At 40.1% G+C, this 25,684-nt stretch overlaps 2 protein-coding genes across 2 annotated transcripts; both read left to right on the top strand.

Moving 5' to 3' along the window:
• The first annotated feature begins 732 nt into the window (after positions 1-732).
• Positions 733-23,834, top strand: LOC109428527 (nuclear transcription factor Y subunit gamma). Its single transcript, XM_029855447.2, has 4 exons — positions 733-1,036; positions 22,355-22,993; positions 23,056-23,235; positions 23,306-23,834. Exons 2-4 carry the CDS (start codon positions 22,355-22,357, stop codon positions 23,681-23,683), a joined length of 1,197 nt encoding a protein of 398 aa, XP_029711307.2. The 5' UTR covers positions 733-1,036; the 3' UTR covers positions 23,684-23,834.
• Positions 9,287-22,343, top strand: LOC134284864 (uncharacterized protein K02A2.6-like). The gene has a single exon (XM_062844311.1). It carries the CDS (start codon positions 19,468-19,470, stop codon positions 21,235-21,237), a length of 1,770 nt encoding a protein of 589 aa, XP_062700295.1. The 5' UTR covers positions 9,287-19,467; the 3' UTR covers positions 21,238-22,343.
• Positions 23,835-25,684: the final 1,850 nt, after the last annotated feature.

Below are 25,684 nucleotides of genomic sequence, written 5' to 3'. Positions count from 1 at the left end.
ACCATTGCTTGTTCTTTAACATGTGTAAAAGAAAATTTGCATATAATTGCCAATAGTGGTTTCGCAGTGCGGTGTCACGAATGCTCTAGAAAACGTGAGTAGGGGTTCAAGTCGGCCATTGTGGCAGCCATATTTGTATCCTCTGATGTTTCTCCTTAAACGTGGGCTCGATTTTGCTGTTGTCCGTAACTCGGTCTGTAAAAACTTTCTTCTGGAAGGAGATTTTCTTTCCCTCGCTTTTTCCTAGCCACGGTTTTCGTTCAAGTGGCTCTACTTGCGGGTTCGTAAATTCTCTTTGGCCCTTCATGTAGGAGAATATCTCTTCATTGTCATTTGTTTGACGTTTGATTACACATTTTCCACCAATCCAGATCCAACCCAGGTTCAAAAACAAAAACGGCATAAACCAAAATAAACACGAAACGATAACAGCGTTTTAATTGATATTAACACCCATGCAAGAACTCTAGTCAAATTTTCATTTTTGAAATGAGCGATAAGCGGATCCTAATCAGCTCGTAAAATAGTTTTATGCAGTATAATACAGTAAAAAGTTTTATAAAATGGTTTTAAAATTGTGCTCATAATTTTCATTTAATCACGACTACACCGATCCGAACTAACCATGCTCCCGCGAGCACTTCCTCAACAAAACATTTCTCACTCTCACTCGGCAAAGTTTCTCACCGCGTGCGATGCGAGTAAGTGAGCTCTGGGTGAGAAACTCTCGGATTGGTCACTCCAAAGCTGCTGTCAAACACGCCAGAGCCAATCGAATTGTGGCTGCTTTGTTACTATTGGTAAAAAATTCCGGTCAATCAGCGTCCAGAGAAATTCAGCCTCCTCCGATTGGAGCGTGCTCCACGCGTATTGTGCGTGTAATCGAAAGTGATTGAAGTGCGGACGTGCAGCTAATTGTGCGGAAGTGATTTGATTGTTTTTTGTTCGGTGACGCGTCAAAAGATAATCGGTGCTCCAGAATCGTTCGCTGGTTGTGATTGTAAATTTACGCGTAGTTCTCGACATTCCACAAAAGGTAAGTGAGCATTTGCACCTGTGGCTTTTCGTCGCTTCGATTTGCATTCATTAATCCCAGCAAGCCTATTTGCTGCGGGTGGAGGGCGCTTGATTGGCCAATCGGGTGCCTGGTTAGGGGGATTTTGTGCTTTTTTCTCGAAAATCACTCATCAAGCAGGCACAGGACCGCACTCGGGTGAGCAGTGATCGTATCGCGCGGTGTTCGATTCGCCTCCGGCTGACCCTGCGCTCGGCGTTCGCTTAGTTCAGCTGCCGGAGCCAATGCGACGCAAGCAGGCGGTGGCGGTCGGTGACTGGTGATGAGCTTTTTCTCCGTCGTCGTCGTCCGTCGCTCGCACTTCACTTCGTTCGCTGCCTGCTTCGATTCGACCAAATTTGAAACGAGGGAGCCAATGGCAACGCCGGTGCTACTACGATTGGTGCAAATATTCGCCGCTGCTCTACTAATGATTGGTGGAGGTCTGTTTGTTATTGTCGCGTTCAGTGCGCGATGGTCCCGATGATAGGCGATTGGTTTGATGTGATAGGCCGTTGCAACGAGTGACCGATTGAAATCATTGGTTCGAATCGCAGATAGGTACATGCGGAGTGTGAATGATTGGTTGATTGATACCGGTGATCCGATTCGCGAAAACTACACATAAAATTTATGTGTAAGCGACAAATGCAGTCCGTTTGATAACCCATTTGCGTAAAATGAACAGATGTCCCGGATTGTTGAGAATATACCCGGATTCATGCAACCTGTCCCGAATCACAAAGCATCCCGAAAAACCTCCCGTATTCCCGCTGCTTGTACTACCGCTGTCATCTCTTTTTCCCACTCTCCTTTTTAAAAAAATGAATTTTAGTATGGTGAGAAGGTCAATTCTCCATTTCTGCAATGAAGGGATGCCAGGTGAAATTTCCGAACGTCTTCACAAGGCACGCCAAAATGTCTTCACATGTCTTCACACACCATATTGTGAGTTTGGTACAAAATTTATGTTAAAAATCCAAATTTATGCTATGTTCTCACTACGCTTTAGGTATGTCAAGTAATATAGCGTGATGTTGATATCCTATATCAAGAGAGGCGTTCACACTACACCGACATGATGTACCTTAATGTTTATGTTGTCGAACTTTAAAAAATAATAACGTTGCGCGTAAACTTACAGAAAATGTTTATTTATGTCGATCTGTATTTTTTTATCAAATTCCTGAATAAACTGTAAACAGATTTCGGAGATATTGTAGATACAAAACTCAAGTGAATGTTGGAGGTAATCTCGAAGAAACTCTGACGACTTGCGAGAATTTTCGGTGAACATTCCGTATTAGGAATATCCAGGAATGTAACAGGTTTTATTCCTGGAAATTCCTGCAATGATTCCCAGAAAAAGTTTAATGGATCCTTTGCAAGAACAATAATTTTTGTTTTCAGAAATGATTTATGCATTGTTTAATTCGAATGTTAGTGGGATTTTAGGTAAATTTCGGTAGAAATGCCTTAACATTTTAATATTATCGTCATTCCTGTTTGGATTCAAAGAGGCTTCTTTTGTAAATCCTCCAGGAGTTTCATCTAGGACTTTCTTTTACAATTCCTGCAGGAGTCTGGAATCCCTTCAATAGTTTCTTCTGGACTTTCTCCAGTTTTTTTTTTCTGATTTCTCATGAAGTGCCTTCTGGAAATCCTCCAGAAGCGTCCCGAGAATTTACTCAGTCCACCGGGAAGTCCTCCTAGAGCTTCCCAAGAATTAGTCTAAGTGATCTTCAGGCATTTTTCTAGAAGTATCCCGGAGTTTTCTTTATGAGATTCCAGGCAATATCTACAGAAGCCCCCGAGAGTTTATCTTGGAGTTCTCAGAGATTTTCTCCAGAATTTCCCTGGAATTTCTTTTGGCGTTTCACGAAAATTTCTCCAGACCCCTCCGAAAATTTCTCCAGGAATTTCCCGGGAATCCCTCCATGTCTTCCCCACAAATACCACGGGAATTCCTTTAGAAGCTTCCGATTAATTCCTGCAACATTTGTGGTACAACTACTCCAGAATTTCTCTGGAAATTTCTTCATGATTTGACTGGGAATAATTAAAAAAAATTATCCAAACTCCCTCCAGAACTTCTATGAAATTTACTTCAGGAGTTTTCCAAGAAGTCCTCCTAAAGTAATGCATGGTTCTTTCAGGATTTCCCTGAAGTTTTTCCCGGTATTTCCCTAAATTTCTAAAGAAGCTCCTCCGATTTATTTCCAAGAATTCCCCAAAACATTTCGGATTTTTTTTAGAAGTTAGTCGGGAACTCCTATTGGATGGTTTCGGAAATTTCTCCAGCAGTACCTCAGCAATTCCTCTAGGAGTTCCTCTGGAATCCTTCCAGGAAATCCTCTGCAGAGATATCCAGGCAATTTCGACAGAAGTACCCGAGAGTTTATCAACTCTCAAGGAATTCTTTTAGCACTTTCATAGAAATTTCTCCACCAGTACCCAAGATTTTTCTCAGCAATTGCTCGGAAATCCCTCCACGGGAATTCCTATGGAAGTTTCCAAAAATTCTTGCAGCATTTGTGGTAGAATTCCTCCAGTTTTTCCCAGGGAATTTTTCAATGGTTTTCCGGGAAATAACTACATAAATTATACGAAAGTTCTCTCCAGAATTTCCACGAAACTTACTATAGAAGATCACCAAGTAGTCCTCCAGTAATAATGCATGCTTCTCTCCAAGATTTTCTCAACATTTTCATCCTCAGGAATTCTTCCAAGAGATCCTCGGGCATTCCTTCAGAAGATCCTTGGGAATCCCTCCTGGAGATCGTCGGGAAAATTTCTCAAGGAGTTTCTTATGATTTCCACCAGAAGTCCTTCGGGTACTCCACCAGAAATTCTACGGGAATTCCTCCATAAGTTTCCTGAGAATTCTTCCAGGAGTTCCTCAGACATTCCTCCATGAGTTCCTCGAAAATTCCTTCAGGAGTGCATCCAGGAATTCCTCGACAATTTCTCCGCGAGTTCTTCGGGAACTCGTTAAGAAGATCTTTGGGAACCCTTGCAGAACATCCTCGAAAAATCTTCCAGGAGATTCTTGTTGATCCTCCAAGAATTCCACGAGGATTCCCCCAGGAGATCCTTGGCAATTTCTCCAGGAGTGCTTCAGAATTTCTCCAGCAGATCTTCGAGAGTTCCTCAAGGAGTTCATCGGAAATTCCTCCAGGAGTTTATCGGGAATTCCTCTAGGAATTTCTTTAAGAGTTTTTCGTGAATACCTCCAGGAGTTTTCGACAATTCTCCCAGCAGTTCTTCGGCAATTCTCTCTGAGATTTATCGGGAACTCCTCCAGAAGTTCAGTGTTTCTCGGAAATCCCTCCAAGAGAATTGTCTCGGAGTTTCTGAAGTTTTCTTTGCAGTCCCTCGAGAATTTCTCTAGATTCCCCGGATACCTACTGCAGGATCTTCTCGTGATTTCCTGAGAATTTCCTGGAGTTATTCATAGGAACATCCAGTTGATGTTCTGATAAACTCCTAAAATAATTCTTGATAATCTCCTGGAAGTATTCCAGAGAAAATTCTAGAGGGCTTCACGAGAGACTCCTGGAGGAACTCCCATGGATTTCCTAAAGAAATTTCCCACGAACTTCTTTAAGAATTCTAGAGAAACTCCTGGAGGTATACCCGATAATCTCCAGAAGAAATTCCAGAGGAATTTCCCTAGAACTCATGTATGAGTTCCTTTTGCTGGAGGTATTCCCGAGAAACCCCTTTAGAAATTGCCGATGAATTCCCTAAGAACTCCTGAAGAAACTCTTGGCAAACTCCTGGAGGGATTTCCAAGGAACTCTTGGAGAATTTCCCGAAAAACCCTGAAAGAGCTCCTAAGGAACTCCTGAAGGAATTCCGAGGAACCACTGAAGGAATTCCCGGGGAACTGCAGGAGGAATTCTCGCAGAATTCCCGAGGAACTCTTAGAGGTATACCCGAGAATCTCTTGAAGAGATTTCCGAATGACTCCTGGAAGAATCTTAGAAGAACTCGTAGAAAAAATCCCGAGGAACTCCTGGAAAAATATCCGAGGAAGTTCTGAAGGAATTCACAAATAATTTCGGGAGAAATTCCCGAGGAATTCCAGGAGGAATTTCTGAGGAACTCCTGGAGGCATTCTCGAGGAAATTCTAGAGGAATTCCGAGGAATACATGGAGAAATTTTCTAGGAACTTCTGGAGGAATTCCAGAGGATCTCCTAGAGGAATTCCCTAGCAAATCTTGAAGGAATTCCCGAGGAACTCCTGAATAAATTCTCAGCAAACTCCTGAAGTAATTCCCGAAAAACTCCTGGGTGAATTCCCTAAGAACCCTCAAAGAAATTCTGGAGGAATTCCTAAAAGAAATTCCATGGAACGCATGGAAGAATTTCCGAGGAGCTTCTGAAGAAACTCAAGAGGAACTCCTGAAGAAACTCCCGGAAAACTTCTGGAGGAAATCCCGAGGAACACCTGGAAGCATTCCCGAGAAACTTTTGATGAAGTTTCTGGAGGAATTCGTGAAATCGTGAAGAAGTTCCGGTAAAACTCCCGAAGGGATTCCGGAAAAATTACTGAAGGAATATTAACAAATCTTCAAACAAATCTGCGGGAAATTCTGGAAGTAGCTTTGTTTAAAATTCAAACAAAGTTCTGGTGAGAATCTACGAATAAAAAAAATCATCGGTAATACTTTTAGAAAGAGCCTCTGTTTTAAGAGATTTTTGAAAAACTAGAAAAAAATTTTAGATAAATTCCTAGATGAAACCCAAAAAATAAAAAAAAGAATCTTTGATGGCGTGAATGAAATAAAAAATTATATTGTAAGGAATCTTGAAGAATTTATTAAATTAAATGTTTTGTTTTCGATAAATAATCGTTTATCTCAAATTAATTCAATACTTCAGCAAATATCCTAAAATTCAGTAGTTATGGTGGTTATCATATCTGAATAGAATAAAAACTGCTCCAAAATTTCCACCAATAGAAAAAAAGGAATTAGTAAGTTCTTATCAACAAAAAATGAAACGCATTTCATCTGAAATTGCTCCAAGATTTGGATTTTTGGTTTGGATCGACAACATAAATATTATTTTTAGCTTTCAAATGTCTTCAAAAATCTTCACATAATTTGAAAAGTCTTCACTTTGTCTTCACAAAAATAAATGTCTTCACAGAAGTTCAAATGTCTTCAATTTGAAGACATGTCTTCACATCTGGCATCAATGAATGAAATGGTGCAAAAAGCGTGGGTATTATGATTCCTTGCCTAATTTGATGCTGTTTGAGCAAAACTTTGAGCAACAGTGTTGTTGCTTTCTTAATAGTCCATTTTACGAGCCGATTTTATGAATGAATTTTGACAGAAGGTAGCGTCCAATAACCCGTGAAAATCAATATCATCATCAACATTGTTGTCACTTCGTAAAATGGCTCATTTCTTGCAACATAAACAACATAGTTATCCAAAGTTTAGGATGACTTTGGGTGTTATCGGCAGCTTTTTTGTCTTCGTCTTGAAGGTTTTGTAGGCCAAATTATGCCTGAAACTTGCTCACGCTCAAAAATAACTTGACTTTAAAATAATAAAATGCATGGCTGATTTTCGAACTGAGAATTCACTTATTCCGTCAATGGTCCATTTCGTGATGTTCTAGGAGCCGCTAAATCAGCGCACTTCTTTTTAGCCGCCCGAGACAAAATTAGTAGTTTTGGTCCTATCTCCGTAATACCGATCTTTGTTAGTTCAGCATCCGTTAGGTATTGTAGCGAATCATTGGTAAATTTGTTTACTACGAATAAATATGATTTGAAAAATGAATATTCTGTCAACTCGAGACTGTAAATTGTTTATATTGACGTTTTCGAAAATGACCGACAGTGATACACCACAGACTAACATATATACAACGGAAGCATAATGTATAACATCCGTCCCATTTCGTTCCAGTTCCAATGTAATATAAATGATATAAATTGTGCTCACAGATAAGGGGTGATACTTAAACTATGTCACGCAGAAATAAACTTTTTTCAAACCCCCCTCTCCTCTATGTCGCACTTTCTTCAAAACTGTTTGTATGGATCGTCACGTTCTGCAAAGCCCCTTCCCCCCTTAAAAGTGTGACGTAATTTGTGCGAGGTCCCTAAGCAGACATAACCATCTCACTTTTGATTAACTAGCTGCCACCTATTATCTAATAATATACCTTAGATAACGTAAAATAATTGAGGGGCCCAGAATCAAAAGGGTGTAAGTGACCATTTTGTCGATTTTGAGCTGAGGATATCATAAAATTCTTCATATTTCAAGCGTTCAGGAACTTTTTTAAAATTGTTTCTACGATGATTGGAAAAATTACAATAAATAAGAGAAAATTGGGTTGATTTTGAAACTCCATACATTTTGCATGGGATGAAAAATTGGTCAAAAACTTTAAACCTCATTTACTCGAAAGTGGGTTTTTGTCACTTACACCCCTTTGCTTCTAACCCCCTCAATTATTTTTTCACTACTGAAATCATATATTGCAGGAAGCATTAATTTGAGGCTATAAAACACAGACAATGGGACTTAGTTTAATCAAAGTACCTTTTCAAATTATGTTAAATAATAATGTTGAATAATAAGGACTATATATATATATGTGAGAAGTGAAAATAAGGAACGATGAAGTAGAAGAAAATATCAATTTCGAGATGGATAACAGTTTAATTTTTGTGTTTTGAAACGAATCCTGATTGTTCTCTTCTAATCTTTATATTTTAAACTTATATACAAATAATTCGCATCTTGCTCTGGTTGTTGTAGATTCCACAGTCTATAAACTTTCTTACTATGCACACTTTCAATAGATACTCGAGTAGTCTTCTGCGTGAATGAAACTACGTAGCTATTTAAATGTTTAACAAATTTGATTATATGTAACACCTGAACGATGCACAAATAGGATTTACCAATTTGCAAGTCAATTTTGATTATAGCATCTAAAACACCGTAATTTTCTCCTGCATAGGTATCAATTTTGACGACTACACCTGGTTTAACCCTCTAATACCCAAATTTTTGATTTTGATCTAAACATCATTTTTCGTCATCTAAAATCGATTTAAACATGTTTTGGAAGATGATTCTTTTTAATTCTCGATTTCGTGAATTTCAGTTTTTGATTTTTCTAATTTTTATTTTTGAACAGCCCCAAACTTTAATATTTTTCCTGGAAGCCAATTTGGGGAACGGATTTTTTGAGATGAAAACATTTTGAGATTTTATGATTATTGTTGAAATACAGGGTGTTAGGTTCATGAGTGCAAACTTTTTAAAGGGTGATAGAGGACCATAAATGGTGAAAAAAATTGTTCTACGCATATGGTCAAATCTCAACCGTTACGTAGTTATTGAACTTCCCATGTTTTTGACTCTTATTGCCTTAACTGGCTATAACTTTAAAATGGTCAAACTTATCGCTGTTTTTTTACCCTTATTCGAAAGATTATTGAATTTTCTATCAAATGACATCTTTCAACCGATTGGTTAAGTTAAACAACTAAGTTTTCTAGAGCAAAATAGCTAAAAATAGCGTGTTTTAATTTGTTTTTGTCAATTATCTTTGAAACATGCGTAATAAATTAAAATTCTTTCTTAGGCAAAGTTGTGGCCTCTGTTACACTCTACAATTTGTTCTTTGACACCAACCTTCTAGCTCTTATCGTTTTCTTGCAATTTTGATTGAAATGTGCGGCACAGTGCGCAAAAAAGTGCTTTCCATGACAGTTGCAAATTTATGATCTGAAATGCGATGTTAAAATCGAAATTGCAAGAAAACGATAAGAGATAGAAGTTTGATGTCAAAGAACGAATTGTAGAGTGGAATAGGGGCCACAACTTTGCCAAAGAAAGAATTTTAGTTTATTACGCATTTTACAAAGATAATTATTTAAAACAAATTAAAACACACAACTTTAAGGCTATTTGCTCTAGAAAACTTAGTTATTTAACTTAACCAATCGGTTGAAAGATGACATTTGATAGAAAATTCAATAATCTTTCGAATAAGGGTAAAAAAACAGCGATAAGTTTGACCATTTTAAAGTTATAGCCAGTTAAGGCAATAAGAGTCAAAAACATGGGGAGTTCAAAAACTACGTAACGGTTGAGATTTGACCATATGCGTAGAACATTTTTTTTTTCACCATTTATGGTCCTCTATCGCCCTTTAAAAAGTTTGCACTCAGGAACCTAACACCCTGTATAATTATTTTAAATTTTTTCCACAGAAAATTTTATTTTCCGTGTAATTTTAAAGAAAATAATTTTAGAGTGTATTCGATTTCCTTAAACTATTAAACAAGGATAGAATGATTTGGGAAAAAATTAAAATATGTTAATTGTAGCGATTCAATACAAAATAAACAATGACTTCTAAAAGGTGACTAATACATAAATTTTTCAATGATTTTTTAAAAATGTAAATACGCTTTAAAATACACCAAAAACAATTTTGAGATATACAGAACAGTCCTAAATATCAGACAAAAATATAAAAAAAAAGATTTTCCACGAAACAAAAATTACAAAAATGATCAAACTATACCCCGTCTAAAGGCGGGATTGGGTATTAGAGGGTTAAAGCTGGTTCCGTTAATAGTTAAATGTTCGACAAATGTTAAATGCTCAGGGAGGTCAAATAATAACATTGCGTAACCCAAATGCTTCTTTTCGATTTTTGTAGTTGATTTCACTAATACTTGATCGATTACATATTCTTGATTGATAATGGAATTGATTTGGTTGAGGTTCATCCGTTTTGCCATGCTGAATGTAAGGTTTCGAAAATTTCTACATGTTTTCGACTGAGACTTAGAGACCTTGAACTTAGTTTCAAACTGCAAACAGCTCATTTTTGCAATTGGACCACTTTGTTTCATTATTTCTATATAATGTGAGATGTGGTGAACTTTGTTTATAGGATTTTTGTTTGGAAATGAGAGCAGAAAGTTTCGAATAGAGTTATTGAAATCACTCAGCATTTCATTTGTAAGGCAAGTAGAAAATGAATAGAAAGTAATTAATGGTAAATCTGTGAGCAAATTGGTAAAATTCAAAAAAATGGAAGAATGTCAGAAGCAGGGTTGGTAACCATCTGTTTGGTCACCGACCAACGACGAAAAATTAAAAAAAATCGTCAGCAAATAAAACTCCGTCACTTGCATCATCATTGACGACCGGCAAAGAAACCACGACGAGGATGAACCGACAATAAAACAGGGAGCTATAGTTTTCGTCATTCTCTTTTGTCTCCTTTTGCAGACGAAAGGCGAACCAATAAAGCTTTTATTGACGATTTAGCCTCGGTAATCCGGAGCTGTTGAATTAGCTCTGATGGTATGCTTGTTGTGCTGCCAATCCGAAGGTTTTTGGGTCGATTCCGAATGAAGGCGTGTTTCATTATTGCATTTTTTTTTCTGATCAGCCATTCCCGTGAGGCTGATTATTCGTTCGCCTGCCCTGTTCAGTGCAAGCCACTCAACGAAAATGCCAATAAAGAGAAACGGCAAAACTTTTTCGTCGCGACCAGCACACTGACTGACGGTGTTTGAAGGAAAATATTCAAGAGCTGCTGTCTCAGTGACGCAAACTTTTTATTACCCGTTGTCGTCAGTGATTATGCTTCAGCTACGATGACTATTAACAACCCTGGTCAGAAGTAATAAATGGAAGAATTCTTAACAGTAACCAGCTTTGTGATGTCGACTGATTTATCAAATTGCCTTTAACTTTCAAAGTTTTTGAACAAAAATTGTCCGATGGTTTATCATTCGATTCTGCAATTCCGTAAACAAAATTAGTAATTCTTCTGTTAATCTCTGTATCTGTTACGACCTTGGCAACATTGATCAAATGATTTAGTATGCTTTTTATAACCACTCCTACCAGACCTTCTAATATGTCATGCATCGGATCAAAAGACAGATTTTCAGTGAAGTGAAAATACTCCAAACAATCTAAGGCCGACCTACGTAGAATACCACACTTGGACGATGTTGTAGTATTGTTTTCAATCGCATCGATGGCCGAGTTCACAGTCGCTCGAGTTTTCGAAGAGTAGTGTGCTCCGAAACGACCGCTGTGTAGACATCCCCTTGTAATATCGCAAGCTAGATTGTGGAGGCATGAGTTCAAAAAGCTCGTGCACGGCAGCTGTGTCTCCTAGAACATGAACCACTGTAGCACGCAGAATGAAGTCACTAGTTTCATTGACTGGTTTCAACGGAATACCCACTTCCGATTGGAGCTTTAGTAAATCTGTTATCAATGGCTGTAGTATTGTAACGAATCCGTACTTTTTCACCAGGTGAGATCGAACCATGAGTAACGTGTATACGCGGTCTAAGCCACAATTGATCTTGTCGTCAAAATTTTGAATTTTAAACGATATAACGGTGAGTTTTTGTTTGCCTCGGCGAGATCCGAGAGGATTACAATCAAATATACTATATTAACAATATAGATACTATATTAACAATATAGGTCACTTCGCGTTTTCACATACAACGACATGGGGACACAGTTGGTGGATGATAACAGCACCATCTGTTGTCAGAAAATGTCAATAATTGTATTTTGATCAATTTCAGTTTACCGTGCAATGCGACATTTCTCGAAAATGATGTTAGGGGTGTCCAAGTTTTTTTGTTCCCAAATAATCGATTAATAAATAATCGATTTGCAATATACGCAAACAAAATAACATTTCAGTAGATGTCATCTACGAATACATCTATAGAAGATTTTGAATGCTTCCTCATTGTGACGTCACCGAAATCGTTTAACATCAAGATTTTACTTTTTCACCCTCAAAACTAACTATTTTCCTTCGACAATGGCTTTTAATATCATCATTCTTGATGCCCATAGCAAAAGCTCCTCAATTTAATCGTATAATTTGTTCTAGACGCATCTGGAAGAGAATTAACTTTTCTGTACAGAAATAGCTCGTTTGTATTTCTATGGAGCAGAACTCGATAAAAAGTGAGACAAGTTCACTTTACCTATGCTGCGCCTTGACGGAGTCGTACTTTTGTTAGGGTTTCTATACCCTATTGTTGTTGTTGTTCTTACTGCTGTACTATTCTCAGTCATACTACAAAAATAAGAATAAAAAATCGACCAGAGAAGTATACAAGAAAACCCTGACAACATTGAGTTTTTAAATTATGTTTTAAAGAAGTGCATATAAAAACGTGGGTACGATGTTAGCCAGTGTGGTAGCCGCGTCCGGCAAGCACGAGAGTGTATATAAGACTAACTGTTCTTTTGTTACGCTGCGTGGAGTGAGTCGGCTGTCGCGCCTGCACGCAAGTGCCTGTATGCGAGCGAGTGTACTGTTCAAAGGTGAACGGGTAAGACACTCGTCACCACATCCCCTTTTCTATAATCTAAGTTCGTGCATTGGCTTCAACTTTTCTTAAGTTCGACTAACGCTTGTATTAATCTAGTGTCTAAACATCATATCCGATAGTCACCACTTCAATGCCATGATTTGATGTTGCATTCCACGAATTAACAATACATATTTACTGCTACTCCATGAACATCTAATGATGTTCCTGATTGCTGCTTTATACCATCCTTTATACATGATGTTGTTATGAGAACTACACTTACTCCTGTATCTCAGCTGACATCTCCTATCACTCCTTCCTTGAAATACCGTATCTGTTTATTAGGGATTCAGTTGATGTGCCTTTTTTTTTGTACTACTTGTCAGACAAAACGTGATTTTCTTATGATTAAACACTAATCACCATTTGACCAAAGGTTACAACAAACAACTATAACCGTAAAGAGATCTCAGTGCAAACATTCTGAAGGTATTCTTGTATACCTATTTCAACACGATTTCCTAACTTGTCGTTCATCTTGGTTTTCCTAATGAATCAGCCTTTTCAAAGTAAAGACATCTGCATTCATAGAACAGATAGTTTTGCTGGTGTGACTGTACCTGACTGTTGATTGGAGTGGACGTTACACTACTAACAAAAGTAGCTGCATAACGCCTTTGGAAGAAAGTCCACTTTTAAACTCTCATACAGCAAAAATATTAGTTGGGTAGTATCTGATCATCACATTTTTTCTACACTTGTTGCTCCCTTTACTTCCCATTGGCTTACTGTACATTATTACACTATTTATCCTAAAGTCACGAACTCACTAGTTCCTTGTGGACTTGACACTCAATGACCTATACTTCGTTATCGCTCTTTATAGATTTTGATTTTCCTTTGTCCTAGTCAAATGCGAGGTCAAATGCTTTCTGTTGCACTGATTGTTAAATACACTTACATAAACAAAATATCAACATGTTCCATGCTTCCTGTATGTTTTTTTTTTTCTTTCGTGTGAGCACAATTCCAGACGACGGACTAGATGGAATGCTCAGTTGGAAAACTAACCAGATGGTTACACATACAGTCAAATCATTAACCATTTTAACAACACGGGTCCACGAGTCCACAAAGCCACGTATCCTTTAAAACTGCATAAGCATGTCATGTGAGCGGCCTGTCATGACGCAAATGACATATTGGGTTCTGGATATTTCTTCCGCTTGAGATATGTTTTATGTAAACAGAACATCCAGTGCAACCTGCGTGGTGCTTTCTAAAGTATGCAACTTGAGATTTTAGAACCATTCATATTTTAGCTTAATTTCGTAGCTGCATCGACATATGTAATCTGTGGCCAATACAATACAATTACTCTCAGCAGTTCCAGTTTAATTACGGACTTCACCTCAGGCGAATTTGATCACCACGCTTACCTACAATGGATCAATCAGCGCTTCCTGACAGTACAGTCTCAGTGAATTCAATCACATGATTTTCTCTATGATTCCAGTGAATTTAATCACAACTCCTCATTAAAATCCACTGACATACACTTGGTGGTCAGATTCTCTCTTCTTCTGCTAAGTAAGCACCTTCATAAATAATAACTATGAGCTTACTCTGCCAATATCCTTTTTCCATTATTATATCGCCGTGTATATGTAAATTTTTAATATGAAAAGTATCTGGACTGACCATGAATCGAACCTGTCATTCTGAGCTTGGTCTAGCTGAATACCCGCGCATTCATCGTTTTGGCTGTATGAGCGAATATAACTACTTTGAATCATTGCAGAACTCTGCTTTAACACACTTTTGTACAATCGTTCCGATCAACTTTTTCTTTTTTTTTCTGTATCAATGCGATTTTAATCCCATGCTAGTTCTTCACGGAAAACAACAATATGTATGTTGAAATTCTGTTCTTTTCAATTGAATTACTCTTTGTATTCAAATTTTCAATATGTACGCAATTAACTAGATGGACATTCATTCCATGCCTAAACGGGCATCTCCTAGTGGCAAACTTCACTAAACGTACTGTACTAGATGTAACTGTTGCAGTTCATTTTGGAATCACTGAATTTTTATTGTTTTTACGCATAAACCGTTGAATTCTATATGACGGATTTTACAGTTGGCGTCATAAAGGTCTGCTGACCCAGAGCTGCCATTCACTCTGTGTTCCATTCAGTCGATCCATTGCAATTCACCGATTCTCAAATAAATTTATGTAGTTGTAAAACAGAAGCCCTAACTCAAATAACGAAGTTTTGTATTTTTGATATCACGTTTTAACATATGGTAGTTCTAACATACATATATATAGATAACGATATAGATGATGATATAGATAATGTGTTCATACTGGATCAATAATAAAATATCGACTGTGTTACATTTCTGGATCAATCATATTTATAGTTGCCTCTATGGATCCATTAACTGAAACAACAAAGTAGGTAATGGTTCGAAACATTGTATACAAAATACAAATGTATGCCTGATAAAAATGATTCTAACGTAGCAAGGGAACAAAAACAAGTCTTGTATGCGTTTGTTTTATTGTAAGAGGTTGACCATCCTAATAACATTTTCTAGCACAAACGCATTACAATAAACCCAATATAAGATATTATAGGTAAGTCAATTTTGTCTGTTCCTTCACGCAAGTTAGTTCAACCAGAATCCTTATTGCTTATTTTTTTCTACTTCTTCTCTATGATCTTTGGTTACCTAATGGGACGGAGCATGCTTATAAACCATTTTTTTTTCTATGAGCTCTTCTGGATTTTAGCAACTGAGATCTTATGTACCGATAGATCTGGTTTTCTCTTAGAGTCGTGTAGCAGATGTAATGAAACACTGTATAACTTAAGGGAGCGAACATAAATTAAAATTTAAAAATTTTCTTTACCGGACCGGGAATCTATCCATGTCACTCTCACCATAACTCTGCAGAAAAGTTGTTCATTGGTTTCATCGCATCCGCTATATATACTTCTTTTATGCACTCTTGATGAATGCAAGCTCCTCTTATTTCTTTTATGCAATATACTTCTTTTTCTGTATATAAGTGAATTCAATCACAACTTTCTATGTTTTCAGACGGTCACTAAGTGAATTCAATCACAGTTTATCATATGAACTTTCTAGTGAATTGAATCACATGCCTTTTCGTGGTTTTCAAGTGAATTTAATCACAATATCCTGTTTTTTTTTCTCACAGTGAATTCAATCACAGACTCTGTATTCTCAGTGACTTATTCATTTCTTTCTCATTAGCTCATTAGTGAATTTAATCACGTACCATCCTATGATTTCCAAGTGAATTTAATCACAATACCATCGCAATAGTGTTCAATGAACTTAATCACAACCCTTCATACACTTCCAGTGAATTTAATCACAAACCAATCACAGCCTGTGCGACATCAGTTTTATTGAAACGCTTAGCTTAAAAAAATGCGTGGATTTGGTCTGACTCTGAAATGCACGACAACTTCATCAGAAATTCTGCAATTGTTTGACGTGTGATGGTTGATGCAACTATCTACCCCATGAGATATCACAAGATTGCTTTAAGCAACTGTGAACAAATTGCATGAGAACTGATCGATACTTCTTCGAGAAGAATGACTTGTTGAGACTTTTGCTGAATTTAATTAAAACCCAAAAGTACCTGTATCGTTTCAAGTTCATGAGACTGGGTACGATTGCCACAAAGTCTTGACATTTTCTTTTTTATTTTTTTTTACGAAATACTAAATGACAATTGTCAACCTAAAGGTCCCATTAGACGTGATAAATATTTGGCCAAACAAGTCCAACAAATGACCAACACAGCCTGAATCATAGCAACCTTGGATAAATGTCGGACTTCAATGGCAAATATTTGTCATGATGTCAAACAGTCTAATGGCCCCTTAGTGATCGATGACTTGACTGCACTTTCTGAAACAAGATGAAAGCGTTAAACCCAAATGCAAACATCCGAATAAGTTTCCTTTTTTTGACTATCATCAGCTCATGCATATTCACAAAAAAATCGCTTACATCATATGTGCCACGTATAAGAAAGCTTCTCAAATCGCTGTTTGCCACAACCACATGACTAACACCAAGAGCCTCCACAGAAAAAACGAGAAAGTTTCGTTGCCACTGACTTGTACGATGAGCACACGATTCAATAGGTGATAGAAGCTTGTAGAAGCTGATAGACATGTTGTAATAACACAGCAACAATCCTAATGAATGCATTCATTCAATCAAAGATTTTATAATATCAAGAGTGAATTTAATCACAATTTTTCACAGTATTTTTTTTTCATTATTAGTGAATTCAATCACAATGACACCTTAGTTTTTTTTCTGGCAATTATTTGTGTTCACTCAACTAGACCTCGTGCAGTTCCGTTTTTTTTTACTTTAAAAACAAGGTCACTGTGTTGCTAGATGCATCATATCACATTCTATTTGGCATAAAATACAACAAATCCTAGATAAAGATTAATCAATCAACCAACGTCTCAACGGCACTCAATATGTTTATCCTTTAAAACATTTGAATCCTCCTTCCATTTCCATACGCAATAATAATAAAGTACATACCCGTCAGTACAAATCCTTCATCACGCCAACGCATCTGATGCAGCCGAGGCCACAATCATATACAATGTTCTCGTTCACCGCGTCCCCCAATAATATAATGATACACACCTTCAAACTACAGCAGCATAGACAAACAGCAGCACGATCTACGTTCCCTTGCTCACCTGCTATCGATCAAAAGCACATTCATTGAAAACCACACTTCTTGCATGTTGCGCGCAGGGAACAATGGTACAAGGTCACCATTTATTTTCCTGCACAAAGAACCCACGCTTCAACCGGCGTCACATCGTTGCTTTCTTCTTTCTTTTGTTCACTGCTAATTTCACATTCTTGCTGACGACCGAATCGAAGCACAAATTACATTATTTGGTTTTATTTCAATTAGTCAATCACATTCACGATCAAATTGTCAATTTACTTTCTTTCACGCTATATTCCCATTTTCTACCATGAAAATGTATTACTTTTTCCCCGCATGAACGAAAATCACATGTTTTTTTTTTTCTTTTTCACTGCACCGCACGGCAACTTAAACTCTTCAAAGAATTCACGATATGAAAACACAGAATACAAACGAAATTTAATTCAATTGAAAATATTTCACTTCACAACGCAAAACTAGCTTTTTTTATCCTCGTCGCCACTTGTGGTAGCCGCGTCCGGCAAGCACGAGAGTGTATATAAGACTAACTGTTCTTCTGTTACGCTGCGTGGAGTGAGTCGGCTGTCGCGCCTGCACGCAAGTGCCTGTATGCGAGCGAGTGTACTGTTCAAAGGTGAACGGGTAAGACACTCGTCACCACAGCCAGGACATCTACCTATAATTTAATAATCCTTTTTCGGTTGGAGTTAAAAAAAAGTGAACATATTTTGTTCTTTGACAAAGTGTTTTTTCGTCGTTCACGAGCGTATCTTTGAATAGAAACGTTTTATATAATTTGGAAGTAACTCGTAGACTTCGTAGCCTTGGAGAATTTCGGGTTTTTATATCAAAACATTTCATGAGATCAAACACACAAAATCTATGTTGAAGTCAAACTTGATTTAATTAGACTTTATACACGATTACAAAAACGGCAACTACGTCAAAAAGCCCTTACTTAAAATCTGCCAAAATTCTTGTTCAACAGTAATCTGAAGACACCCCGTGTAGGTGCTATGCACTATACTAATATTTTGAAGAAGGGAAAAATAATTGGAACATGGATAATTATCCATTATAATTAATTAGCCTGTGCACCATTTTGCGCTGTTTACCTCACTCCTGCGGGAAATTTGAAAACGGAGGACACAATGAACGTCAAAATTTTGAAAACATAGGGGATGATAATATTGATAGTCACGTGTTAGGACGTCTGCTCCTGTCAAAATTTTATTCAAAAATTCGATTTCATGTTCCATTTCTTATAACATCCGATATTCTTCTAGCAGGGGCGATTTGCACTCCAGTCGGAAAAATTTTCTTGGAGTTGTCCGGAATAATACGATCAGTATTCGAATAAACTCACAGTTCACTTCGGAAGAACAACGAAATTAATCAAAATTAAATTTCCAGTTGAATTACAGTGACGATTCGTTCGTTGAGAGCTCGTTAGATGGGCTGTCTCGATGGTTGAATGTTCACTGGTTGGGGCAAAACCCAACTAAAAAGCACTGTCAATGTCAAAATAGATGTCAAAACAAGTTTGACGTCTGACCGCCGTCTCATCACAGCTCCTGTATACAGAACGTTTACGCAAGTATGTGAGTGTTCCGTGACGTATTTTTCGTCACTTGCGTGTGTCTAGAGCATTTTGATCAGTTGTCAGTTGCCCCAACGAACGAACACTATTCGCTAATCGGGGCGCAGTCGTGACCCAACGAGCGAATCCGGACTGTATTGTATTTTTCACGAATAATCAGACTTTGGCGACGAAATTTAACTCGCCCTAATATGGTACTAACGTAACATTTATGTCACCTTTTCGCTTTTTTTACCCGATTCAGGCAGAAGCAGCTGATTTTGTCATGATAACATAATCAGCTGGTAGCTGAGAATAATGAGGATGAACGTTAACATCGTTGAACCAGCTGGTTTTGTTGTGTAAACATGACCATCACGCCAGAAAATGTTGAAGAAGAAAGAATAAAATATGTTCTAATTTGAGTAGTTGAAAAAAAAATCGATGATTGATTAATCGATTATTTAAAAAGAAGTGGACATCCCCACCATGCAATCACTGCTCGACGAATAAACGTCATTCGGATAGCGCATGCGTTTAGTGTGTAGTAGTACCTCTTCTGACGCTTGGTGGCGACACATTCACTAAAAAGGAGTCGCCAAAAATTCGTAAGAGTGACCTATATTGTTAATATAGTATATTTGGCTACAGTCAGCCCGACCGTGAAGGTTTGGCCATCGTCTTCGCCGTTACGAAGTTCCATAAGATGATCTTCGGCCGGCATTTCCGGCTGCAAACCGACCATCAGCCTCTGCTCCGGATCTTCGGGTCCAAGAAAGGTATACCAGTCTACACTGCCAACCGCCTTCAACGCTTCGCCCTCCATCTGCTGCTGTACGACTTCGATATCGAATACGTGCCCACCCACAAGTTCGGCAACGCGGACCTGCTCTCCCGGTTGATCAACCAGCACGTGAAGCCCGACGAGGATTACGTTATCGCTAGCGTCAACCTAGAAGAGGATCTAAGGTCAGTTATTTCTAGTTCTTGTAAAATGTTGCCTCTCCATTTCAGAGCCGTCGCGCAAAGCACCCAAGCAGACCCACTGCTCCGCCAAGTCTACCACTACGTCCAAAACGGTTGGCCCCAGTCAAAACTAGCCGGGCCCGATCTCCAACGGTTCCAATCCAGGCAGGAATCGCTCTCCGTGGTAGATGGGTGTCTCTTGTTTGCGAAACGGCTCGTCATCCCGTCGCTGCATCGTAAGCGCTGCTTGGAACAGTTCCATCGCGGCCATCCCGGAATGCAGCGAATGAAGGCCCTCGCTCGAAGCTACGCCTACTGGCCCAGCATGGACACCGACATCACTGACTTCGTCCGAGCATGCCAGCAGTGTGCGTCCGTAGCTAGATCGCCTCCTCACTCTCCACCGATGCCGTGGCCCAAACCGACCGCTCCGTGGCAACGCGTCCACGTCGACTATGCCGGTCCGATCGAAGGCGAGTACTACCTCCTTGCAGTCGACTCGTTCTCCAAATGGCCGGAAATCGTCCAGACAAACCGTATCACCTCAGCGGTGACAGTTTCTATTCTCCGTGGGTTGTTCGCTCGGCTGGGTATGCCCGCTACGTTGGTCAGCGACAACGGTACCCAATTCACCAGCGCTGAATTCGACGAGTTCTGCACCTCCAACGGCATCGAACATCTCACGACGGCCCCGTTCCATCCGCAATCGAACGGCCAGGCGGAACGTTTCGTGGACACTTTTAAGTGGGCCGTGAAGAAAATTCGAGAGGGGAGAGGATCGATGCAAGAGGCCCTGGATATTTTCCTCCTGACGTACCGAAGCACGCCCAACCGGGCTCTTCTAGACCAGAAGTCGCCATCCGAGGTCATGTTCGGGCGCAAAATCCGCACGTGCCTCGAACTTTTGCGTCCTCCGCCGGTACGGACACCGGTGCCCACATCGAACTACAGCAAGCAACCGAGATCCTTCCACCGAGACGACCCCGTTTACGCCAAACTCCACATTCGTAACGGTTGGAAGTGGGTTCCCGGTAAAATCATCGAGAAGATTGGAGACGTGATGTACAACGTGTGGGTCGAGAACCGCCGAATGTTGCGCTCGCACATCAACCAGCTCCGGAGTCGTATGGCCACTGACACGACGCTGAGGCAATCCGCTGGTCAGGTCACCTCTCGCCAGCATTCGCTACCACTCGACATCCTGTTGGGTGCCTGGAACTTGCCAAGCCATTCGTCAAGCACGCCGACGTCAGCCACACCGCCGATCGCGCCAAGATCTGTGTCAGTCTCCAGTCCCGAGCCTACCCTGATAGGTTCCGAGCCGGCTTGTGCCTCGTCAACTCCACGGCACGAGCTCCCGGCACTCCCGTCAACGTCTTTGTCATCGTCAACGTCAACATCGACCGATTTCGAATCCGCTATTGAAGTGGAACCGATGGTAGACCTACCTAGGCGTTCTTCGCGTACCAGAAGGCCGCCAGTCAGGTTCGACCCCTACCAGCTCTATTAAGAGGGGAGATGTTGTGGACAACCCGATTGCGGTGTACCGCGCCGCTGAGCTCGCCAAGACAGAGCACTACTGTCGTGCGCGATGCAATGGAAGCGCATCAATGTATTTTAATTTGGTTGTCGTTTGTGCTCTGTGTCTGTGTATTGTTGTCCATAGTAGTTTAGTTTTGTTTACGTCTCGCGAATAAATATGTTGTACCCCTTTTAACGTGTCGCGAATAAAGTTGTTTTAATTAGTTAAATCGTGCACGTTATCATTCCCTGATGTAGGGACACCGGTTCGAACACTGTCCGGTTACCGCGGTACAAAACTTACACTCCTCCGGTAGCTGTTCGGTTTCCCAGATCTTGACTACTAACTGGTGCAGACAGGTGGCCAACTTTTCCGGGCCCATCTTGATGCGATACCATCCTTACCAACTGGCTTGTTGGTTTTGAGCTAACGAATGGCATCCTTAACTTCCATCAGCGTGGGAGTTGGTTCATTTCCGTCCTCCACTACACTGGCGTTGTCGTATCATCCGTTGCCGTGGGTGCTGTTCGAAGTGCTGCTTCCACCTTTCGATCACCTCACGTCCGCCTGTCAAGAGGCCTCCATCCTTATCCCTGCATATTTCGGCTCTCGGCTCAAAGCCGTTGCGGAATGCATGGTAGAACTTCCATGTTTCTTGGGAACGGCGCAGCAGTTCCATTTCCTCGCACTCCGCTTCTTCCAGGTGGCGCTTTTTCTCCCGAAAGAGGCGGGTCTGCTGTTTCCGTTTCTGTTTGTAACGTTCCACGTTCTGTCGGGTCCCTTGATGCAGCATTACCGCCTGCGCTGCGTTCTTCTCCTCCAAAACCGTTCCGAACTCTTCGTCGAACTATTCGTTCCGTCGATTCCGTTCCACGTACCCGATGGTGCTCCTGGCTGCGTCGTTGATGGCTGCTTTCACTGTACTTCAGCAGTCCTCTAGAGGGGCCTCATCAAGCTCGACCTCATCTGGCAACGCGGCTCCGAGATTCTGCGCGTATGCAAACAGTGCTTCAATCTTTTGTTTTTCGTAGGATGAAAATGGGATCCACATGTTAAATAAAGGAACCAATACGCTATTTAGTAGTTTTCCCTCATCTCATTTCAGATGACCGACCAAAGTGCGGGAAGCCACTCCGGCGAGAAAATGACCGATGCCCAGCGTGTCCTCGAAGACTTTTGGCCAGAGGTGATGGACGATATGCAGCGGATAAAGCATGTCGAACCTGGCAACCAAGTGCTTCCCCTAGCTCGCATCAAAAAGATCATGAAACTGGACGAGGATGTTAAGATGATTTCCGCCGAGGCGCCACTGCTGTTCGCCAAGGCAGCCGAAATCTTCATCCAAGAGCTGACCTTGCGGGCTTGGTTACACACGGAGGATAACAAGAGACGTACCCTGCAGCGGAGTGACATCGCCATGGCCATTGCTAAATACGATCAGTTCGATTTCCTGATCGACATCGTTCCGAGGGATGAGATCAAACCGGTTCGCAGAGATTACGAAACCAAGCCGGCGACCGACGATGTGCAGTACTATCTACAGCTGGCCCAGCAACACCAGCAGGCACTGCAGAGCAGTAGTGGAACGACGCCGGCTACGGCTACAACGACGAGTGCGGCCGGGCCAAGTACCAGTGCTGCTGCCAATATCGTACAGGTGCAGACGGCTCCCGCCGTGGTGACACAGCAAATTGCTCAGCCCGTCGTCCAGCAGACTCAACCGGTGCAAGCGCCAGCTCCTCAGGTATCCAGTGGAAGGTAATGCTTTAGAATTGCATAGTTTAACCGATCATTTTCTTATTTCAGATCGCCACCATAACGACTCCTACGCCGAACATAATCCTCACGAATCCGGTAGCGGCAACGACCACCATGCAAACGCCGACGGTCAGCTCAATCGCACCCACTCAGATAGCTACGACAGGGCAACCGTTCCAACTGGTTCAGCAGGTCCTTACCCCAAGCGGAGAAGTGACGCACATTCCCGTGAGTTGTGAAGCAAATGGAATCTCGCCACGTCGTCGTCTTGATATTCAACGGCCTTATCTTTTCGCAGATCCCCCTCACCCAAAGCCAGCTGAACTTCATACGGTCGCAGATGCAGATCCAGGGCGCAACGAATGTCGCGACTACATCAACGGCAGCAACGCCACAACCTATCATCATACAGACACCCCAAATCCAAACCGCTCCAACCATCATTCCGGCCGGAGTTTTTCTCAACGCAGCGCATCTACATCAGATGCAACAGCAGCAGCAGCCGCAACAACAGCAACAACTTCATCATCCGCAGCAAACCCACATCATTCAGCAGTCACCGCAGGTGGTGCAGCAGCAGCAACATCATCATCAGGTGCATATGCAGCAACAACACCAGCAAATCCAGCACCATCAACCGTCTCATCAACAGCACCAACCGCCTCCGCACGAGTGACATAGAGTTTAAGAATATTTAAGAATTATAGATACTAAGTCATATGTGTTTGTAAATAGTTTGTGCATTCTGTAAGGATCTATATATCTACTCTTGTCACAGGCCATGCGAAGTTACGAGTGATTAAATGAACGTACCTACATAAACTATAGTTGATGAAATACAGAATCAATTATTCCGAGTGAGCATCACAGCATTGAGTCCCTGTGAAGGCTGAACGCGTAATCAGACTCCATTGAGGTCATTAACTTCTTCCTAGCAACTTCCTGAACGTCTGTTTTCCAGGTTATGTAACTGACAGGTTTACAAATTACAAAATTATCGCAACCAATCATAGCTGAACTCTTTTTAGGACTAACCCAGAATTTTCTTCATGATTTCCTTCAGAATTTTCTCCAGTGGAACACAAATGGAAACCCGTCCGAAGATTTTTTGAAAATGTGTACATAATTAACTGGAGTTTCCAGTAAATAATCATCCAATTTATTTTACCTTATTAGTAGGAACAATGAAAATTCGCGGCAAAGTTTCTTAAATTTCGCGGGCCAACATTGTGAATTTCGCGGCAATTTCTCGGCTTCATTTGTTTGACCGTATCATTGAAGAAACCACCAAATTTGCATGCGAAACGAATAATTTATTTGCATTTTGTAAGGCGTGATCATAAATTCTTAGAAAAAGTAACAAGTTTAATGAAATATCAGAAAAAAGCAGATATTGAAAAGCACTAAAGTCTAATTTTTCCGGATTCAGAATCGTAAATTACTTTACACTGTTCAAAATTATCATCTAATTTACGTTTTAAAATTGGTTGTATTTTGAGGATATTTCCTCAATTTTGTCAAATTTCGCGGGATTTCTTAAATTTCGCGACCATGTTCCAATTTCGGGGATTTCGCGAATTTGCGTTGTCCCTACTTATTAGCAATCTTGAAATAGCCTGGATCACTATTCCTCTAAGAATAAACCTTCAGTTGTATTGTTCCGAGTACATCCTTGCCGGAGTTTCTTTAAAAACTGTTTACCTATCTCACAGAACATATTCTTACACATGTCAATTGACGTATTCCCGGAAGGATCCTTGGAAAATTTTTTGAAGGTATTCTCGTAAAAGCATAGACACTATCACTGGAGGAAACCCTCGAGGTGTCCTTGTAAGAATTTCCGCAGGAAATCCATGCAGAATTATTTTCTTTAAGAATTATTTTCGTAGTATTTTCGAAAAATTCTCAAATGATGGAATTCTTGGAAAAATCCTGGAATTCACCTGAAGGATATCTGGAATCTATTAAAATATCTGGAATCTATTAAAAAAAAATGTCTGTGGGAATTTAAAAAGCAATTCCTAGAGGACCCTGGGAGAATTCCGAAAGAGTCTTCTCTATGTGAATTCCTGGAAAAATGTCTGAAAGTGCTTCTAGCATGTAAGTACTGATATGTTTGAAGTAAGTCACAATGACTGCAGGAATTGCAGGACGAATTTGTGTAGCAACTTTTTGGATTCCAGAATAAATCTGTGGATGAACTTCTTAAACATTTCTCAGAGATAATTGAGAATGAATTCGTGGAGGACTTCTCCAAATTTAACTTAAGGTATTCCAATACAAATCGCTGGAGGAATTCCTACATAAATCCTTTGAGTAATTCAAAAAATCTTCAGATACTTCTGGAAAAATGGTGAATCCATGGAAAAAATGATGAACGGATTTCCGAAATTTCTGACCGAGCCCCAGCATCATTTTTTGAAAATATCAAGGATTTCTGAGAATATAACTACAGCTATTTCTGGAGCAATTCCTGGAAAAACTTCTGAAGCTATCGTTGAAAGAGTTCCTGGAGAAATTCATGGAAGAATTGCTGCAGGAATGCAGGGAGTAAACCATGTAAGAATCCCTGGAAGAATGTCTGAAAGTATACCTGAAGGAATCCATGAATGAATTCCTGGAGGAATCCTTAGAGCAAACAAAAGGAATCCTCAGAAAAAATTCTGAAGAAATCGCT

The sequence above is a fragment of the Aedes albopictus genome, chromosome 1 (assembly GCF_035046485.1).
Source record: "Aedes albopictus strain Foshan chromosome 1, AalbF5, whole genome shotgun sequence".
NCBI classification, from domain to species: domain Eukaryota; kingdom Metazoa; phylum Arthropoda; class Insecta; order Diptera; family Culicidae; genus Aedes; species Aedes albopictus.
Note: the sequence above shows the minus strand (reverse complement) of the source record. Positions and strands in the feature narration are given on the sequence as shown.